The sequence below is a fragment of the Phacochoerus africanus genome, chromosome 9 (assembly GCF_016906955.1).
Source record: "Phacochoerus africanus isolate WHEZ1 chromosome 9, ROS_Pafr_v1, whole genome shotgun sequence".
In the NCBI taxonomy this organism is placed as follows: Eukaryota; Metazoa; Chordata; class Mammalia; order Artiodactyla; family Suidae; genus Phacochoerus; species Phacochoerus africanus.
The window spans coordinates 27,818,770-27,841,648 of record NC_062552.1 but is presented as its reverse complement, the minus strand read 5'-3'; the positions used below and the strand labels follow the sequence as shown (position 1 = coordinate 27,841,648).

The window sequence follows — 22,879 nt, the reverse complement described above, 5'->3', positions numbered from 1 at the left end:
TCCTGGATAGTTTAGATTAGAAGGCTACTATAGTATTAAATGTTACCATTGAATATTTAAATATTTCCTTCTTATCATGTATCCATTTTCATTTAAGATATTGTATTTCTCCAATTTTTTTTTTTTGAATGTGTAGTACAGAGCACTAAATTTCAGTGCTTTTCTTTATTGGTAATTGTTAGGGGTTTTTTTTGGCTGTCTTATTTTCTCTATTGGAATTAGCATAAATACTTTTTGTATATTCTTTTTAAAAATTGGGCATTATGTTTATAATGTAGATTTTAAATGTATAGAATTGTCCGTAATTAAGAGCATCTCTAATTTTAAGTTGGAACATTATAGACAAACATTCTTTAATAATGACATGGAAGCCAGATAATCAATTTCAGTCAATATTAAGAATTATATTTTAATAGAGAGGACCTGCACATGGATAATTATAGCTTCTTTATGTGTAATCTATTGGGTTATATATTCTTTAAGTCTTTTAATCTAAAAATAGAAAATTTTGATTTGCTGGACAGACTACACATTTTAAATTTATCTTTTTCTCATTTCATTTATTGGACATAAAAAAATACCCCAGTTATATTAAATGTGTACTAGGAATAGGACTGTATTATTGATTTGTTTAACAAATCTTTAATGCTTATAGTGTTAAATACATTTTTGGGGACTACTCAATTGAAGGCGGTTATTTCATTTAACACATTTTTATTTGGTGCTTACTGTGGGCTTGGTGCTGCGAGGCACCGCAGTGATCAGGGTGAGCAAGGCAGAGTAATCTCCAAGGTATACTTTGGTTGCAGCAATCTGAGAGGAGGATTCCAGCTGAGACCAAGTTGGAAAGAAATCAATTCAGGGAGAATAGCTCTCAGCCAGAGGAGTAGGCACATGGAAAGTCCTGGCAGGAAAGAGCTTCAGGTATATGAACAAGGCCAGTATAGTGCAGTACGATGAGCCTGGGGTGAACAGTGAGAGGAGGTGAGAACGTGGGTTGAGCATGAAGTTTGGGTTCCACGGAAAATTGTAAGATTCAAAAACATGGGGGGAATAATATGAAGCCACTGAGAAAAATCCTGATGCTGCAGTGAGGAAGTTCATGAGGTTGGAAGGGCAAGGATAGTGGCCTGGATAGGATAGGTTCAAAGAATCCACTGGTTAGGATAGGTTTAAAGAATCCTACTGCATGGGGTTTGAAAGAGTTATTGCAGACTTGCTTGGTTTAAATGTCAGTAAGGAAGCAGAGATGAGCTTCTGGTCTGCCTCGAGCATAGACAACCGTGAAGGAGGCTCAGTGTGGTAGAAGGAAGAGAGTTATGCTTATTTTGGACAAGGTGGGCTTGAAGGGTGTATCAAGGAGGCTTTAAACCTGTGCATCTGGAGATGGTCAGAGGGATTGGGGGTGACTAGCATGGCAATGTTGTGAGCGCCCCGTACAACTCCCAGAAATAAAACATCACAGGTCCAGTCAAGGAGAATGAAAGTCGGAGTTCCCCTCGTGGTGCAGCAGAAACGATCCAACTAGGAACCATGAGGTTACGGGTTCGATCCCTGGCCTTGCTCAGTGGGTTAAGGATCTGGCATTGCTGTGAGCTGTAGTGTAGGTTGCAGACGTGGCTTGGATCTGGCGTTGCTGTGGCTGTGGCGTAGGTCGCAGATGCAGCTGGGATCTGGTGTTGCTGTTGCTGTGGCTGTGGCTGTGGCCGGCAGCTGCAGATCCGATTAGACCCCTAGCCTGGGAACCTCCACATGCTGCAGGTGCGGCCCTAAAAAGACAAAAAAAAAAAAAAAGACAAAAAGGAGAATGAAAGTCCATTGCAGTCAGAGCAGTGTGGCAGGGAAGCTACATGAGCATAGTGTTTAAGAGTGTGTAATTGTGGTGATGGCTGCCAAGAAAAAACAAACAAATAAGGCTAGAGAAGTGTTTATTAGATTTGACTTTGATTTTGAAACTATATCGCTGTTTCATATATGTTGGTGTTCATTCTTACCTTTTTGATTTTTCTAGCATTTACTAGCATATACAATCCTTTTGAACCTAAGGTTGTTCTTTTTAGCCTAGTATGAAAAGAGTGACATATATGTAATTTTTTTTTTTTTTTTTTTTTTTTTTTTGCTATTTAGGGCCTCACCTGTGGCATATGGAGATTCCCAGGCTAGGGGTCCAGTCGGAGCTACAGCTGCTGGCCTGCTCCAGAGGGACAGCAACACAGGATCTGAGCCGCATCTGTAACCTACACCACAGCTCATGGCAATGCCTGATCCTTAACCCACTGAGTGAGGCCAGGGATCGAACCCGCAACCTCATGGTTCCTAGTTGGATTCGTCTCCACTGTGGCATGATGGGAACTCCATATATGTAATTTTTATTTCAAGTTTTCCTAGATGTCTTGTATTACTTTTTTAAAACTATTTTTACTTATTTTTTTTATCTTTTTGTACACTCTTGTCTTACTTCAAGACAGCATATTTCTGGATATCAATTTTATATTCTATTTGGAATTCTGTATATCTGGGACCTTAATCGACCTTGTTAAGCCTTTAACAATGGACTAGTTAAGACTAATTTCTGCTATCTTATTTTATATTTTCCACATAAAATATTTTCTTTTTTGACTTTACTGCTTTCCTTTGGATGTTTTGACATTTACTAGTTTGAATTTTATTTTGCATTTTTGTTACTTTTCATAGTTATATGTAAGGTATTAAAGACAATAATTATGTTTATTTTCATTTCAATTTTAAAGCTTTTATAAGTCAACTATAATAGAAAAAATAAAAACCTAAATATGAAACAAACAAAATTCAATTTTAAAGCTTACAAATGTCTCTTTCTAAAATTAATAATCAAGATTTATATATACATACATATATATATATAAACACACATACATACACATACATAATTTGTTAGTATTTTTGGACTTCTATATCTGATTTTTAATGGTTATATTTTTCTTGATTTATTCTTTATTTAGACATTCTTCTTTCTTTAGATCCATATTACTCACATATTCATTGCTTTCTCTTGGATTTCTTTTTCTTCTTGTTGAACTCTTGCTGAAAATTGTATTCAGCAAGGTCTTTTTATACTGATTCTATGGTCTGTGTCTCTGAGAATATCATTATTTTGTCCTTTCATTTAAATTATAGTTTTACTGGACATAGAATTATAGGTCCTCTCTCTTCAGCTTTTTTTTAGCCTAGATTCTTTTTTTTCAACAACATATCTTGTGAAGTATTTTGTCAGCATGGTATTTGCTCCTGTGTACAGAGTGATCATTTACAGAGTGACACTGTAATCTTCTAGAATTTTATCTTTATGATTTACTGATTTTTCCTATTATGTATCTAGGTGTGCATTTTTTTTCTCTTATGTATCTAGATTGGTACTGTCTTTGACCTTTCCTCTGAAGTTTTCAATCTCTTCTTCCCCTTACAGTTAGGATATTTTTAGTCATTCTTTTTTTCTTTTTTGCTTTTTGGGGTCGCACCCTCAGCATATGGGGGTTCTCAAGCTAGAAGTCTAATCAGAGCCCATCTGCCGGCCTACACCACAGCCACTGCAATGCCAGATCCAAGCCATGTCTGACCTACACCACAGCTCACAGCAGTGCTGGATCCTTAACCCACTGAGCAAGGCCAGGGATCGAACCTACAACCTCATGGTTCGTAGTTGGATTCATTTCTGCTGTGCCATGATGGGAACTCCTAGTCATAATTTTTAAAAAATTTTTAGGGCTTCACCCGCAACACATGGATGTTCCCAGGCTAGGAGTCTAATTGGAGCCACAGCAGCTGGCCTACACCACAGCCACAGCCACGCCATATCTGAGCTGGGCCTGCAACCTACACCAAGCTTACAACAATGCCGGATCCTTAACTCACTGAGCAAGGCCAGGGATCAAACCCAAAACCTCATGGTTTCTGTTGCGCCATGACGGGAACTCCAGTCATTATTTTTTCAAATATTTCTTTTCTCTAGGTCTTTTACAATGCTCATTTGTCACTTTTGCTTCTGTAGTCTGTGTTCCTTAATCTTTAAATATTTTCTACTTATTGCTTCCTAATTCCTCTAAGAGAATTCCTCGATCTGATATTCCAGTTCAAGTATTTGTTCAGCATCTATTCTATTGTTCAATCCTTATGTTAAAGTTCTTTATTGTAGCCTATATAGTTCTGTTTTAAAAGTCAAGTTTATTCGGGTATAATTTACCCACTGTAAAATTTTCCATTTTTGCATATAGTTCTATGAGGTGTTTTTTTTTTTTTTTTTTTAATGGCTACACCTGTGGCATATGGAAGTTGCCAGGCTAGGTATTAAATCAGAGCTGCATCTTCAGGTCTATGCTACTGCCATGGCAACACTGGATCCCAGCAGCATCTGCCATCTACGCCACAGCAATGCTGGTTTCTTAACCTTCTGAGTGAAGCCAGGGATCAGATCCACATCTTCACAAGGACAATGTTGGGTTCTTAACCTGCTGAACCACAATGGGAACCCTTGGTTCTTTGAGTTTTGACAAGGCAGAGTTGTATGGTGACCACCGCATCCAAGATACAAAGCTTCTGTCCAATCAAAGCTTTTCCTTAGGGTTCCCATTGTGACTCAGTGGTAATGAACCTGACTAGTATCCATGAGGATAGGGGTTTGATCCCTGGCCTCACCCAGTGGGTTAAGGATCCAGCCTTGCTGTGAGCTGTGGTGTATGTTGCAGATGTGACTCAGATCCCACATTGCTGTGGCTGTAGTGTAGGCCAGCAGCTGTAGCTCTGATTTGACCCCTAGCCTGGGAACTTCCATTTGCCGTGGGTACAGCCCTAAAAAGACAAAAAAAGAAAAAGAAAATGTTTCCCTATGTTCCTTTGTGGTGCCTCTCTCCCTGCAACCCAAGTGTGAGCAGCCCTGATCTTTTCTCTGTACACATTTGCCTTTTCAAGAAAGTCATAAAAATAGAATCATATAGAATGTAGTCTTTTGAACCTGACTTTTTATACTTAGTAGAAAACCATTAAGATTCACCCCTAGTTTTGCATGTATCAGTAGCTAATTTCTTATGTTTTATGTACAGTATTATTTCATAATTTATATTTAAGTCAGTTACCTTGGTTGAGGGAGTTCCCCCAGCCATGTTTTGCATCTCAAGTACAAATTTAGAGACAATAGATGATATGGTCCATCTTTTTTTTTTTTAATTTTTCTGTGTGTATGTATATATTTAAATTTTTTTATTAAAGTATAGTTGCTTTACAATGTTGTGCCAATTTCTGCTGTACAGCAAACTGACCCAGTCATACACACACACACACACACACACACACACACACACACACACACACACTATTTTGTGCCATGTGGTTGTTCCCAGGCCAGGGATTAAATCCAAGTCACAGCAGAGACCCAAGCTGCTGCAGTTAGATTCTTAACCCACTGGGCCATGGTGGGAAATTCATCCAGGTTTTTGTTTTTAGTTTTTGTGAGTTTGTCACAAGTGGAGAAAGAAGCAAGATAAATTAAGGTATTTAAATGGCTGAGAACATGAAACATATGTAATGAAAGAGGCTGTAAAGCCATAATGGAGCTGAGAAGACTCATTGATTTTGAAGTCTCAGTGAGACTGAAAAAATGTGTTGGTATATTGAGAAATGAAGACGGTAGATGGGAGGTAGATTCTAAGAGGAGGATGCTAGAAATAAAATTTCAGAGGTTTTCCATTTTATTTGTGAAGGCAACATCTAGGAACAGTCCTGGAAGTGGGTGATTTACATGGAGTAGATGAGAATATCTTTGGAGCTGAGCAGCTCAAAGAATTGAGAAGATAGAGATGTCTGTGTGAATTTTGAAATTGCCAAAAATAACACAAGGAGCTGTTATGATCCATGAGTGAACATCGTCAATAAGTAGGATAAAATTTCCTAGAAAGCTGATTGATAACCGCAGGGGAAAGAATAATAAAGTGATGGTGTTTAATGAAATGATTCTCAAAGGAACAGAGGATTTTGTATAGAAAAGAGAGAGTAATGATTAGGAAGTCTTAATAGGAAGAAAGAGGTGAACATGTGCCAAAAGTTGAATCTTTCAGTGTTTTCTTGATTACTTGAGTAGTACGATTGTTTTTATTTTCATACAGATACCTACAACTCTCCCGAGAGCAGCTGGTCGAGAAACCAAATATGTAAGTCCCTTCATAACTGTACATATGGCTTTTTAAATGGGTGCATGTGCATGCTTTGGAGGGAACTCAATTATACAGTGATTTAAATTGAGTTAGTTGAATTTTTCATAAATGGAAGGGGTAGGATGATTTGATTGGCCCAGATGTGAAAAATCAGGTTAAGTCTGGTAAGTTTATCGAATAAATTCCTTCTTAAGTGAGGTCTCATTTGATTAGTTTGGCTGAATAAAACAGAACTCCAACACCTGCTCTCTGTCTTCCTAATTATCAAGGCTTAGATGACATTTTCATTTTTGTAATGATTTATCGTGCTTATTATGAAAGAGGCAACTCATAAATGGAAACATTAAGATTTGTCCATTTCCAATAGGGTTGCCAATTTAGCTGGTTTTGACCAGTTTGTTGCATTTGTTTGTTTGTTTGTTTATTTATTTATTGTCTTTTTTGGGCCATACCCATGGCACATGGAAGTTCCCAGGCTAGGGGTCAGATTAGAGCTTGAGCTGCTGGCTCATGTCACAGCCACAGCCACATGGGATCCGAGCCACATCTGTGATCTACACTACAGCTCCTGGCAACACCAGATCCTTAACCCACTGAGTGAGCCAGGGATCAAACCCGTGTCCTCTTGGATACTAGTTGGGTTTGTTACCGCTGAGCCACAATGGGAACTCTGCTTTCTTGCCTTTAAATTTTTATCAAATAAATCAATTTCCATCTATGAGTAAAAATACATTAATAATGAGTATGTAGATGCAGACCCACACACTTGATTCAATTAATTCTAAGAAGTTGGCTGCAAATGTCCTAGACGTACACACACACACATAGCCTCACCCCATTCCTACTCTTTATTCACCAATTAATCCATCACGTGTCCAACTTCTGCTTCTGACCAAACAAAATATTTGAATAAATAAGATTTTCTCCTAGGCAAGTATTTAGTGTTTAATTTAAAACAAACCAGTCATCTATTCCTTTTAGTTTATACTTTCTATTTTCTAATATGTAGTTTTCACCATCACCGTCATCCAGAGTCAAAAACCTGTAAATAGAAATTTTGTAACTTACCTTCTTTGTAATTTATACATTTCTACCTTCATTTGAACCTCCCTAAGGCAAATGATAAATTGGGTGATGAGACTGAACTTTACCACTTTCAGGAAATGTTTATAGGATCTGTATAGGAACATGGCTTAGGACATATTTTAAGTTTTTTCTCTAGTCACTTGCAGTGGAAAATGATGGAGGATAATGTGAGAAAAAGAATATATGTGTGTGTGTGTGAGTGTGTGTATGTGTGACTGGGTCACTGCTGTAGGTAGAAAATTGACAGAACACTGTGAACCATCTATAATGGAAAAAATAAAAATTATTAAAAAAGTTTTCTCTGTTATTTTCTGTTGTTATTGGAAGTCATTTGGAGCAATGCTTAAAGGAGTAAAGACATTTAAGAAGCTATACTCGAGTTTTAATTACAATGTTGCTGCTTGATAATGGATCCTGGAAAGTCACTTAACCTCCCTGCGCCTTAGTTTTTTCATTTATAAGATTGGGATACTAATGTTTGGTTGATGTAAAATTTATAACAGCTAATGTATGCAAAGCCCTTGATGTAATCCTGGCACACAGAAATGACCTGATAAATAATAGTTCTCCCATTTCTTCCTCTTTGTTTCCTTTATTTTCTCCTTCATCCACATTTTCTTCCTTCTCTTCCTCCCACTTATCTTGGGAAGACTAGAGATGCCGTGATTTAGCTGAGCGCCATGATTCTCCAGTTGAGTATAAGAACAGAAAATTCCCCAAAGATGTTTCTATGTGTTTTGTGACTAAGACATTCTCAAGAGCCAGACCCAAGAAAAAGTAGCTAGAATATTTTCTTCTCTCTCCTTTCTCACCCACTCCTACTTTTGACCCAGGTGCCTCTGATTTAGACTCATTCACAATAAGGGGCAGAGGGCTGATTCCTTTTCCCATCCCTCTTGCGAGTGGATACTTGATAGTTATTGAAATAACTCTGGAGGGGCTGCTTCCATCTCCATAGTTGGAAGTTCTTTCAAATGATTCTTCTGTCATTTATCCAACTTAATTTAAGTAGGATAACATTTGCCCCAAACTTTGTAAAAGCGTTTGAGTCATTCACAGTTAACACTGAATCATCAAATAGATTCAATATAGACCAGAACAAATATAAACTCTGATTCAGATCAGAGCCTTTGATTAAATTTGGTTTCTTGAGTGAGAAAGCTTTGTTTTTCACATTCTCTTACAATGTGACATTTGAATTGTGGTTCCTGACACCTCTAATATGTCCCTGTCTTTTGGAAGACTGTCTGGGATCATTTTATGGTGGAATGTGAAAACTAGTTTTTGGTGCCAGTGTAAGGAAGTCATACTTGTAAATATTTGGCTGCAGTTAGTACCTTTACTAAGTGATGCCTGATACATTTATTTTCTTCTTCTTCTTCTTTTTTTTCCTTTTTAGGGCTGCACCTGCAGCATATGGAAGTTCCCTGGCTAGAGGTCATATTGGAGCTGCAGCTGCCAGCCTACGCCACAGCCATAGCAATGCCAGCTTGCAGCAACACTGGATCCTAAACTCACTGAGCAAGGCCAGGGATGGGATCAAACCTATATCCTCAGAGACACTATGTCAGGTTTTTAACCCGCTGAGCCATAATGGGAATTCCTGATACTTTTTTTTTTTTTGAGGGGAAAAAAATGAAATTTTAGAACAGAAGTCTTTCTTAACAGTAAGCCCCAATCTTATGTGAACAAACAATCTTAACTACTGTATGTTCTGATTTTTAAAAAAGAATGACAATGTAACATTTTCTTCTAGAAATTCTAATATTTGTATTGATAGAGCTATACCTGCCTCATATTAAGTGGGACTTGAATAGTTTTCACTTAGTTAATTAATTAATCTCTTTATTTTTCTCCCTTCCTCTCCCATGGAAACTCAAAAGCAAATCTGAGAATCTTATGGACTGTAACATTTTAATATTCTACCATCTCTCTTCAAAACTTTGAAGAAAGTAGACATCTTCACTGTCTACACCTGCTGGGACTTGGTGTGTCATTGCCTTTGTAGAGATTCTTAGATTCAATCCCAAAGCAGGGATCATGCAGTTTACCAACTTCCACACCTCAGAGGGAGAAAGGGAAGATTTTAAAATTAGAACTAAGAAAAAAAGTTTTTTTACACTTGAAGATCTCAACAGATTAGCACAGTCTACTCAAAATCCCTATTTCTGGGTGCTCTTAGAAATACAGTGTATAGGACTTCCTGTTGTGGCTCAGCAATAACAAACCTGACTAGTATCAATGAGGATGCAGGCTTAATCCCTTGGCCTTGCTCAGTGGGTTAAGGATCTGGCATTGCCATGAGCTGCGGTGTAGGTTGCAGACACAGCTCAGATACTGTGTTGCTGTGACTGTTGTATAGGCCGGCAGCTACAGCTCTTTTTTGACCCCTAGCCTGGGAACTTCAATATGCCATGGGTACGGGCCTAAAAAGACAAAAAAAAAAAAAAGAAAGAAGAAAGAAGAAAGAAAAAAAAAAAGAAATATATTATCTATGAATTGTGACAAGTACAAAGTAGAGTCAGGATTTTCTAGCTCTTTTTTTTATTCAATTTTCCACTCCTTTTCATTGATTTGACAAATATTTGAGTGTCTGCTATATCCCAGGTCTCACGTGGAGTCACTGAGAGGTAGGAGGAGTGAACAGAACACCAGGGGCCCCATTTCTGAAGCTACAGTGAGGGAGAATAAACCACTCAAATAGTAAAGAATAAGATACTTTCTCACAGGAATTAGAGGAGAGCTAGCCAGAGAGCTGATATTAAAACAAATGTATGGAGTTGCTAGTTTTCCATGTGTCCATTGGATTTCCAGTTTTCCTGGGATAATGATAGTGGTTTAATTAAATAACAAGACATTATAGTACTAATCCCTCTTTAGAAAGCCTTTAGTGGAAGGATGGCTTTCCTTCATTAAAAAAAAAAAAAAAGAAAGAAAGTCTAGGTAAAACAATTCCTTTTCTTTTCTTAATCTTGATCGCACATCTTGTTACATTTCACATTGTCTGCCTTGTTTACGATGAGCCGGATGCAATGAAGTAGCATCAATTTAGATGAATTGAAGTCACAGTTTTTCTTCAATTCTTGGTGTACTTGAATTGCGGTTTATTTTAAAGTCATTTAATTGAGAATCTCTTGAGTGTAATAAAATTTCAGCCAGGCTCACAAATATGTCGTGTTCTCCAGGTCACTTGTAGGAGTGATTGTATTAATTTTTCATTAATATTTCCCTTGATTGTTTTTTTAACAGACGCCAAATGCAGCAATAATAATAACTCAGGTTTTGTGCCTCTTACTTGGCAAATGAGTTTTAACTATCTCATTTAACCTTCCACCAGTCCCAGGGCGTGGGTGTTATTATGCCAAATATCCATTTTACAGAGGAGGAAATAAAGTCACACAGGAGGCTAAATCCAGCCTAGGTCTTTCTCATTCAAAGTCCCTGTCATTAATGCTGCGTGTTTCGACAGAAGCTGGGAATATTTGGTCTTCCTTAAATATTTTATCTGTTAGTATTTATATTCTCGGTCTAAATTATTTCTTCATCCCTAAAAACCTTCAGACTAAACTTTGAATGAATAATTTCATATGTGGTGACAGCATCTGAAATGATAAAGTTTACTATAGCTCTAGTGTTTCACATTATTTGCTTACATGTAAATTAACTCATAATTTATCAGTCAATATAAGAATGATTGTTTCTCCTGGTGCTCATTTTTAAAGAATTTCTTTCCCCCTTAGGTATAGGAATGGATTTTGTAATTATATTTCTCTTTCGTTCTGTTTTTACTCTATCTTTGGAGGAGAAAATAATTTTTTTCTTTGCATTACACTTGTCTTTGTAAATATTTCTTTATTTACAAAGTTATTTTTCATTAACTACTACCAGTATAAATGCATTTTACTCACAGAACTCAAAACTGCAGTGTGCTTTCTTAATAAAGAGCAACCTCAGAAAAATAGAGCAAGTGTTTGAACCTATTACTAATTTATTAAAAAATCTTCTCATTTGGTGTCATATTCTATTGGTAACAACTTATTTAATAAACTCTCTATATTTCATGAGTTACTTTTAAGTGCCAGAGAAATAACAGACAGGTTTATTGAATATGATATAGTGTAGAGGTAAAAATCTCATTTTAATAAGCTTAAGGGACAGAAAAATATCATTACAATGGAAGCATATTGCTTTCAAAATATCACAGTATATTAAAAATGTGTCAAGTTTTATTAAGAATATTTTCCTCTCTGTATACAGATATTCAAATAAAGGTCATCTTCTCCAATTTAGCCAGCTCACACAGTCCCCTTGTTGCTATGCTTGGAAATGTTGCTAAGCTGGAGTGTTTGAGAGATGAAATGCCCAAATACAGTCATAGACCTTAGTGTAAGAGGTGACAAAGCCAATCCACTCAGTCCAGACCTGCATCCATATCTGCTTCCGTAGGTTGTGACCAGAGATTTGATGAGTTGTGAACGATTTAAGCAAGAAATTCCACTCTACTGATCATTCTTCTTTCTTTTTTTTCCTCATTGTGCCTTTTATCCTTATCACCATTATTTTATCCATCATCAAACATGAAGGCACCATATTTTGGCCAAACCTCCCTCTATCTGATCTTTCATCTCTTGTTTGCACATATAAACTATGACTCTCACTGGTCACTATGACCACTTATTCTGCCTACCAATTACCTTCCTAACAACATGGAATCATCCCTCCCTAACTACTGAGTCAAACTTTTAAAACACTTCCAACTCTACTTTTTGTATTGAGATCTTTTGGGGACATATTACTAACTTATAAAATGGCTTTTGGTTAGATAGTCATACAGAGTAAGGTCGACAGATAGTTAGAATAAACGGTGTGAAGCAAGAAAGATATGATGGGTCATAATACATCTGTACGGTCCTGGTACTTAAGATGCTCCCCATTGGCTTCACTTTGAGTAGTGCCTTACATACAGTAGGAACTCTTTCTAGCTAAGGGTCAAGCAGTGTCTTATTATTTAAACATTGTATATTTCCTCAATGCGAAGCTCAGCACTCAGGGTCTACTAGGTGCTCTGTTGATATTTTAACTTTTGTCTCTTTGCCTATCTGTAGATCAGTTTTATCTGGGAGAATGAAAATAACTCATTTATCACATTACCACTAATCAGAGTTCTTTGACCCTTAACAAAAGAATCATCAGGACAATTAAAGTCAACAGAGAAAAGGTCAAAGAGAAACCTTATATTGATATTGAATTGGATGTTATATTCAGGTGGGAGGGCCATGCATGCTGAAAGGGGAAAAAAAAAATTAACTTGCCCAAAGTAGAACTGCAGAGTGCAGAAGGCAAGAGCAACTATTCAATGCTTTTGAGCCACTGCAACTTGATTTTGTCCCAGTTTCCCATCAGGGTGTCTGCTTGTGTGATACCAGACACCCATGAGTCAAGAACAGGCAAAAGCTGTCGACTGCAGGGAAAAGCAACTCTAGGCAATGACAAAAGGTCTTTGGTTGTTTGGTTGTATTTTATGTGCCCCTGCACGAGGTCTTTAGAAGAGGAAAATGGTTTCTCCAAAGCTGACTTGGTGTAAGTGGTGGCCTTGTGTAGCAATTTATTTTTCAGTGCATTTCAAACCCTCGTTGCTTTCCACAGTCTTAACTCTTTTACTTTGCTTATAACTTACCTCTTTAATAGATTTTCTTTGAAGTAAGAAATTTTGACTTTCACAAATTTTTGACTGCTCTGTTCATTTTAAAGTTCTCTTTGTTTAATGATGACATACTGGTTATAATGCTCCCACTCTCTCCTCACTTTCCTTTCTTTTCTAATTAAAATAATGTCAAAGGCTATAGGATATAGACCCTGGGATCTTGTTTCACATAAGAGCCACTCTTACACCCATCTCTAATATTCTTCAAGGTTAGTATTAACTTGGGTAAACACTAGTGACATAAACCTTAGTGCTGTTCAATCCAGTTTCAAGGTTTACTACCTCGTAATGCTTCTCTTGGGTTAGTTAACTTATTGACAATTGTTTAAATATAGTAGCCTCCTCTCACTAGTCGTGGCTTCAATTTCAGCTCACTGAAGGAACAATCCTTCCTTACTTTTGAAAAATAAGTTGCTGCAATGTTTATAACATACCTATAGCTACAGAATTTAATAAACAACATTAACCTGTACTGGGCAAGCAGAAGGAGACTTCTCAAAGTGTTTGACACAACTGGATTAGTTAAAAGAGTCTGGTTGTATTTGTGATGATACATGTAAGCCAATATTCTTTTTCTTTGGAATTTCTTTTTCTTTTTCTTTGGTAAAGGATCGGAGATGGCTTTATAAATATTAACTCCACCCTGAGGTTCAAATTTAATTCTGTTTTTCTTTCCCCTCTGGAAACAGTTTCGCATAATAGTGATATGAAATCCCTTATATTAGATGAAGTAAAAATGTCCTGGGGATATCTAAAGCATCTTATTGTTGTGTCATAATTTTCAGTGAAGAAATTTTTGGGACTTATGGAAACTGGATACAAAGATATTTGTGTCTTTTCCTAATTTAATTAATATGTTTGCCTGACAGTTTATCTTTTTTCCTACGTTACTTTTGTATTATTTAGCACATTGTGTTGAAAAATGTTAGCAATGTAAATTGTGCAAATACTTTATTTTTATTGTGTGATCTCCTTTTCCCTATAATTATTGAGATAAAAATTTAACTATTTTGCTTCAGTCAAAATACATTCAATTCAGCATATTTCATAAAGGCATTTAACATAGGGAATTTACAAAGTCTCTCATTACTGCAATAATGAAGAATTAACTAAAGGGGGAAAATCCTAAGATGCTAGAAGGAATTACTATTACTCATATTGTGAGGTTAAAAATGAAACCATAGATGAACTGAAAAATCACTGTGATGGACATTCTGAAGGGCAATTTTGTGCAGAACAGAGTAGCCATAAACCTCAGTGGATGCTCAGTGGTTCACAGCATTTAGAGGTGGGGAGCAATTAGCCAGGACAGCCTACTGCCATAGCACAACCAGGACTGGCACCGAGCAGTGACTGTCCTGGTAAAGAATGGATGGGTCAGAAATCAGAAGACAAACAATACTGGACACAGCGAGAGGCCTGCAGGGGCCTTGTCATCCTGTTTGGCGATTCACATGCCTACGTCCTTGGCGATGCCTTAACCATGAAGCTTTCAGTTTGCAGTTATTCATCTCTCAGAGAGGAAAAACAGTATCAACACACTTGTAATAAATCCTGAACATATTTGCAAGTTCAAAAAGAATAGAGATATTTTAGAACAACTTTATCCTCTTTCGACCAAATATATTTATAACTGTGCGTCTATTTTTTGGCCATTTCTCATCAACGTTGAAGGCTGATCTAATGTGGAAGTTTGGCTTTCCATTTAAGGGCAGAAAAGCTTGATAAAACATAACTATTAAAATAGATATATAACCCAATTTACAAGAAAGAGGAACTCTGAGTGCCAGACATGAAAAGGGAGCTCTAGGTAGGAGTAATAGGAGCTTACGCTCAGGGGGGAACACAGGTGCGTTAGAATCCAGGTGCCAGGAACCAGGAGCTTAGAGTTTAACATTCACTGAGACCAGGGAATGAATCCTTTGTGTTCACCCAAGAGCCTAGAAGGTCACATGGCCATGAAGCATGGAATAGAAAAAAGATAAATCCTTCCACCGTCTTTGCCTTGCATTTATGGGTGGTAACTTCATCATCCACAAGAAAATGAGTCCTTAACCTGTGAAACTTGAAGATGTGGGGACCTGCCACCCTTGAAATTCAGGAATATGAGAGTGATGAAATCAAACAGAAGTTTGAAATTTGTCCTGAATCAGTGAAGCTCCTGGGGCCCCCACAGGGACAAATATGAAATATATTTTAGGCGTAGTTTCCCAACTCAGGCTTATCAGATACCTACAGAAATCATCACTAAAATTACCCTGACTGAAGATGAGCTCAAAATAAAAATTTAAAAGATATAAGTGGAGTAAAAACATCAGGGGTCAGAGGCATGAAAGAGAGTTAGCAGACATGAGAACAGGCGATTGAGCAATGAGAGATTATAGAAAAATCTGGAATGAATTTATAAATACAATAAAAATGTTGAAGTAGTTAAAAAGAGCTATGGAGACCATAAAAAAGACTTGTTAAAGAACCAGGTCAAACTTCTAGAAAGTTAAAAATAATGTCATTAACATGTAAAATTCAATGGTCATGTTAAATGTATTAATACAGAGTTGAAGAAAAATTTGTGAACCACGGGGCTGATACACGAAAACCATCCTGGATGAAGCATGAAGAGATCTGACTATGGAATTTTATAGAAATGGTGGATGGATTAAAAAACCCCACAATATATTTAATAGAAGCTCTATAAGAAGAGATTAGATATAATGGGAGAGAGGTAGTATTTGAAGAGATTTATGGATGATTTTCCAGAAACGAAGACCGGTATATAAATTCAGAAGGAAGGACTACAGCAGTTTCCCCCAAAAAGGATACATAAAAGCGGTCCAAGCTCAGACACATCACAGTGAACTTACAGAACGTCATGGAGGGAGATCCTACACACTAACCAAGTGTGAAGACGGTTGACCCCCAAGTAACATTTAGATCGGGGTTGACAGCAGTGACAGAAGCCAGAGCATGGGGACAGTGTCCTCAAAATGCTGGGAATTAATAACAATCACCCTAGAATCCTGTGTCCAGGTAAACTCTCATTCAAGATGAGAACAAAATAAAAACATTTTCAAAGTCTGAGATAGGAAAGTGGGCAAAAACTGTCAAAACCTTTACTTCAGCAAGAAGGAAACTAAATCCAGAAGAAAGGAGTGGAATTCAGGAACTAAGGTCAATGAAACAATGTTAGCCTCCACTTTAAAACAATTGTAAAAACCAAATGATTGGGAATTCCTGTTGTGGCTCAGCAGTAACGAATCCAACTAGTATCCATGAGCATGCGGGTTCAATCCCTGGCCTGGCTCGGTGGGTCGGGGATCCAGTGTTGCCATGAATTGTGGTGTAGGTTGCAGATGTAGCATTACTGTGGCTGTGCATAGTCCAGCATCTGCGGCTTGGATTCAACCCCCAGCCTGGGAACTTTCATGTGCCACAGGTGCAGCTCTAAAAAGAAAAACAAAACAAATAATTTTTTCATGAAATCATGAAAAGCTTTATTTTATTTTATATTTTTCCTTTCAGCGCCACACCTGCAGCATATGGAAGTTCCCAGGCTCAGGGCTGAATTGGAGTTGCAGCCGCAGGCCTACACCACAGCCACAGCAGTGCAGGATCTGAGCTGCATCCACTATCTACACTGCAGTTTGTGGCAATGCTGGATCCCACTGAGCAAGGCCAGGGATCGAACCTGCATGCTCACAGCCACTACGTCAGGTTCTTAACCCGATGAACCACAATGGGAACTCTGAAAGCTTTATTTTAAATATAAAAGTAATTTAAGGAAAAATCTATTGTTTCATTTTGCTGTAAATTAAACATCCAGCAATGCTGGCATTTTAAAGTAAAATATGAAGTATGCAGAGAATGAAATACCACATCACCCTGAAGAAATTTTGACGTCTATGCTAGTGCTTGTGTTAAGATGTTAAGGAAAAACAACATATAAAACATCATATTCACTATTATATGAGCTGAATAAAAATGTGTAGAAGAAATACTGTAAGGCATTGTACCAAAAATGTAAAAAAATCATTGTTGGGTGGCATAATGACATTTTTTCCCTTTACTTAATACTTATCAAAATTCTACGATGGGCATATATTAAAATAATAAAAAAGTCAGAATACATAAAAACAAAAATATTGTTTTACTAAATCACGAATCTCACTAAATAAACATCGTGTTTATAATTTTTCAGGCAAACCTCTCCTCACCTTCTTCTACGGTATCTGAGACTCAGCTGGTACGTATCTTCTTACTAAGTCATAGCCCTGATACTTTAGGAAATTCTTACCTTTTAAGATGGCTTTATCTGAACAAAGGTGAACTGAAAATAAATTCACTACATTTAAGTTTATCTACTTTGGTGTGTAATAAAAATTCACTGATGCTTTACTGGAGCTCCATGATGGTGGTTTTACAGGTCACAGACATCCATAAAAATATACACAGACCTTATTTTCCAGTAATGTACATCCTGGTAGCAGTGTCAGAATAGAATGGGCGGAGTCAGAGGCAAGATGCTGATGGAATTTAAAGGAGGGAGCTCACTTCCGGGTGGAGAGATAAGAACAGGGATCAAGGATAAGGTCCCATTTGATCATGGAAGGTAAGTTCCGGGTTTGAGGAAATAGGAAATGAGATGTTTCAGCCAGGAACATCACATGAGAATGGTCTAGACCAGGGATGAGCCATAGAAACATAGTGTGAGTCACAAAGACAAGCCATATGTGTAATTTAAAATTTTCTAGTAACCATGTTAAAAATTTTTTAAAAAACGGATTACATTACCTTCAATGACATATTTTTTGGAACTTTTTTTCTTTTAGGGGGGTGGTGTGTGGGCTGCACCTGCAGCAATGGAAGTTCTCAGGTTAGGGGTGGGTGGAATCAGAGCTGCAGCTGCTGGCCTACACCGCAGCCATAGCAACACGGGATCCGACCTGTGTCTGCGACCTCCACAACAGCTCATGGTAACACCAGATCCTTTACCCACTGAGTGAGGCTGGGGATCGAACCCACATCCTCAGGGATATTAGTCGGGTTCTTAACCTGCTGAGCTACAATGGGAATTCCTCAATGATATGTTTTTTAATAGTATATATCTATCATCACTTCAACATATGATCAGTATAAAATTGAGATATTTTACCTTCCTTTGAGGGGGGCAGAAACTTTGAAATCTGCTGTGTGCTTTATGCATATCTTGATTCAGACTAGCCACATTTCAAGAGCCCAACAAGGGGGCTAGTAGAACTGGACAACACAGATCTAGGCTCTAGAATCTGTTTGTTTGTTTGTTTGTTTGTTTATTTATTTATTTATTTTGGCCAAGTCTGCAGCATGTGGAAGTTCCTGGGTCAGGGATTGAACCCATGCCACGGCAGTGACTTGAGCCGCAGCAGTGGCAATGCCTGATCTTTAACCCCTTGTGCTACCAAGGAACGCCTAAATCTGTTATTTATATATAAAAATTTGATTAAATAGGAGAATTAATTTTTCTTATAGTGTTTTGTATTCTTACTATTACAGTGGTTAGCAGATTAGAACCATGATATAAGTTGTTTAGATATTACTAAATATTTTCTTTATATATTTTAATATTTATGGTTTATAATTATAAATTACTTTAGTAAAATTAGTGAAAATATCTAGTAAAGCAGTTTGAGACATTTAGAAGACACAATCAATTTAATACTGATTCTCCTCCTTTTTTTCTTTGTCTTTTTAGGGCCACACATGTGGCATGTGGAGGTTCCCAGGCTAGGGATTGAATCGGAACTGCTGTTGCCAGCCTACACCACAGGCACAGCAATGCCAGATCCAAGCCACATCTGCGACCTACACCATAGCTCACGGTAGCACCAGATCCTTAATCCACTGAGCAAGGCCAGGGATGGAACCTGGGTCCTCATGGATACTGGTCAGATTTGTTACCACTGAGGCACAATGGGAACTCCAATATTTTTCCCCTTTTTAAGCAATTATTTCCATGTCCTACATCCGTAGCCATCAAGTCATTTTGTCATTATCATGCCCAAATGACAACTGTATTTTTATTTGTGATACTGAAAAATCACAAAAAGTGTGGTTTGACTCTTAAAATGGCCTAATTGAAGCAAAGTATGGGATTTATATGTATAGTGTGTGTGTGTGTGCGCGTGTGTGTGATTTTAGTGTCTCGTTTAGAATAGTGGCAGGCAGTGTCGGATAGTTGAAGAAATGCTGGAATGGGGGCCAGAAGAACCACCTTTTACTTCCTGCTCTGATGCTAACTACTGGGTTGGCGGTAGATGAGTCAAGACTCTGGAGCCTGGGCTTCCATCTCCTAAACGAACAATGCGAGTGTTCGTTTACATCTTGTCCAAGCCTCTCTGGCTCAGTGAGTCTGTGATTACTAACACAGGGGTGCAGAGGTGTTGCCATGGAGACGTGTGCTGCAGTAACATAATGAAGCTGAACGGTTTCCCACTTTAGATATGGAGCTATTGTTACAACAATTCTAATATTTAAAATAATGATATCCGTACTTATTTCTTGAGAGTAATGTGTGAAAATCAGGAAATATATTGTATACTCAACAAGTATACAAAAACCAGATTTTAGATGTCGAATGTGTCTGATTATATGTATCATCAGTCTGACATCTATCTATCTATCTATCTATAGATGTCAGTTCTTGGCTTAACATCTTAAGAAGGTATTTCAAAGAAGCAAATATATATATGTTTGCATAAAATAAGACAAATGCCTCATTGTATATGTAATAAATGAACAATTTTTTTGCCTAATTAAATAATTCCATGAATTATATGCTTCTGTTCTCTAGGGGGAAATATACAAAATACTGTTTTGACTGACTTAGATGATCTTTTTTTTGCATTCCCTTTAGACCTTTTCTCTAGAGAGTTCAAGGAATTTCTTTCTTTTTTTTTTTTGTCTTTGTCGTTGTTGTTGTTGCTATTTCTTGGGCCCCTCCCGCGGCATATGGAGGTTCCCAGGCTAGGGGTCCAATCGGAGCTGTAGCCACCGGCCTACGCCAGAGCCACAGCAACGCGGGATCCGAGCCGCGTCTGCAACCTACACCACAGCTCACGGCAACGCCGGATCGTTAACCCACTGAGCAAGGGCAGGGACCGAACCCGAAACCTCATGGTTCCTAGTCGGATTCGTTAACCACTGCGCCACGACGGGAACTCCAGAGTTCAAGGAATTTCTTAACCAAGTTTTAAATTAAGTTTTAATCCCAGAATGACCTTGAGATATAGGTAGGTTTGTGAAGGGATTATTATCAAGCAAGCTGTCACACACAAAAAGAACATCTCTCTAACTGGTATGATTGTTCAGTTCAATCACTGATTTCCACTTCACCACATTAACCCTGTATTTACAGTCTGCTGAATACAGAATAAATTAGAAATAACTGCATGCAAGGGATGCTATATTGCTTTTTATGGATTTATAGCATTTTTACTCTTAAGTATTATAATCTATGAAAGAAATTATAATTTTTTTCATTTTTATGAATGGATTTCCAATACTTGCCATAATAAACTCTCTTCAGGATTAAATTCTGAGTTAGGTGAGTAAATAAGGATGCCTTTGAAAAACAAATGTGTGTGTATACACACGCGTGTGTGTGTGTTTATAAGACACAGTACACACGCTATATGACAGCTAAGACACATATATATTATCTTTTGTTTATACGTATGTGTATGTGTGAGTGGCACATAATAAAATTTGGGGAACACATGCTAGATGATAGTTAAATTGCATAAGTAATTAGTGTATGTTTTGCATAAAACAAGCAGTGATTATTTGATTCCTATTTTAGGAGAGAAATGTGATAAATTGTTTGACGTGAAAATAAATAAAGAATTGCTCTAACAGTGCAAGTTTAAGGAAGAACGCATTTTGCTTTTGAGCTTTGTCTTTTTAGGAATATATCATTTAAATTTTTTTGTTGTTTTTAACTTGGCTTACCTATTTGCTTGTTTCCATTGCAACTGTGTCAATTCAATGCTGGAAGGAAAAAAAGAAATACGACCTTGCTACTTACTCTTAAAATATTTCCACTGTTTACTCTGAAAAGCGTGTTATGTATAACTCGGTTCAGGGAGAATAGTTTGGGGGTCCTTATGAAACTAGTTCACCATTCTCTGTCTCAGTTTTTCATCTTCTATTAAACTGCAACATAGTACATCAGAACTGGGAAGGCACTTAGAGAAGAAAGTGTTGGAAATACCTACTTAGAAAATGAAGGTTAGGACAACTACTCTGATAATCTGAAGGGGAAATTGTAAGGCTCACCTATCCTAATGTGTGGAGTGGCCAACGCAGCCCCCTACACACTCGGCGCGGGGAGGGGAGGTGTTGCAATTGCACATAGTCTCTGAAATGTTATCTCTGGGGTTGAATAATAAGAGTGGCCATTTTTACAAATCAAGAAACAGAGGCCAACAGAGTTTAAACAGATCATCTGAGATCGAAGTGTTAGTGGTCATCTTGGTTCTGCGTGACGTTCAAAAAGGAATCATTGTTGTTTTTAGATGATTCAAGGAAAAAAAGAAAGGTTGGAGAAAGAGTTGGGAAAGAGGGCAGAAGGGGGACCTTCCCCGAGCACCCCCTGCAGAGGGCCCTTGCTGCAAAGATGTGACCACTTACTGAAGAGGAGGGGCTGCGTAGGTTCCGTTAGGGTGTGAGGAGGCGTCGCACCTGTGGGCAGTGCATCCCCCGGCCTCAGAAAGGGCACAGAAGAAAGGAAGATTTGGAATCGAGGCTGAACCTTCCCAAAGCCTCCCTCATTTCCAGGGCGCTCCTCCGTAGTCACAGTATTGACAGAGGCTGGTGGGACCTCTTTTCTCTGGGTAGGAGGATGGGTTGGGCTGTACAAGATGGGTCCGTGCTGGTCTTCCTTGGCAGTAGGTAGGGGACCGGGTTCAGAAGACATGCGGCTTTTGCTTTTGCAATTTCATGCCATTACAAAATGTTCATTTCTGCTCAAGAGAGAATACCGAATCTAGAGAATACAAAGCAATAGATTAAAAAAGAAGAGAAAATCACATGGCTATATACAAGTAAAAGCAAAATGCAGCTTACTGGAACATTATACAGAAGAGTACTTAACCTTGCAGATACTTTGTTCCTAGTTCTGAAAGCCAGTGGATGTGTCCTATTTTAGTGGTGCATGACCAATCTTCCTGAGGGCCCTTGAGGTCTTTGTTGTTCAGAAAATGTGGTCCTGAAAGCTTTTGTGTAGAACTGATGTCTTCTTCAAGCTCGAAGGCAGTTTGTCCTTGACCAAGTTTCCTTGACACAACACTCTTAAGCGCTACAGCATTTATCATGTACGCCTCCCCATATTTGAGTCATGCTATTGTCTTTACTTGTTCAAAGATTTCCATCTGGCCAATTTGTGTTATGTATGTTTCTTGAGCTGTGGGACATGGCTTATAATGATTGAAACCCCATATATGTTTATTTTAATACAACTATCATAGTAACTACAAGATTTTTTTTTTTTTTTGAAAAATCGCATCAGGTAGGTACTTTCCTGAGTAGTTAAGATCCTTTAATGTCAAGATTTCTATATTATACTGGCACAGATGGGAAAAAGGACAGGGCTTTTTTTTTTTTTTTTTCCCTTTCAAGTTCCTTTTACGCTGTTTATAAAGTTTTGTCATGCATGTTATCTTGTAAGAGTTGCACAATCACTTTGTGAGTTAGTATGGCAGGAATTGTTATTTCCATTAGGTTGATGAAAAAAACTCCTGAAGTCCAGATACCTACAATGCTGTGTCAACAGTCCTAGGGCTAATGGGTGGTATTAAAATCTTTCCACCTCTTACCCTAATCTCAGAAGCTTTACTCTCTGTACTGTAGTGTTTTGAAGTGTGAGATATTTCTT

General features: G+C 37.7%; 1 protein-coding gene across 9 annotated transcripts in view; it reads left to right on the top strand.

The window, feature by feature from the left end:
- MLIP (muscular LMNA interacting protein) overlaps positions 1-22,879 on the top strand; it is a 232,110-nt gene that overhangs the window by 141,625 nt on the left and 67,606 nt on the right. For all 9 annotated transcript variants that reach the window (XM_047796250.1, XM_047796249.1, XM_047796248.1 and 6 more), the window contains 2 exons: positions 6,135-6,179; positions 17,168-17,212. In XM_047796250.1, the coding sequence (XP_047652206.1) occupies positions 6,135-6,179; positions 17,168-17,212 (90 nt within the window). The remainder of the gene's footprint in view (positions 1-6,134; positions 6,180-17,167; positions 17,213-22,879) is intronic.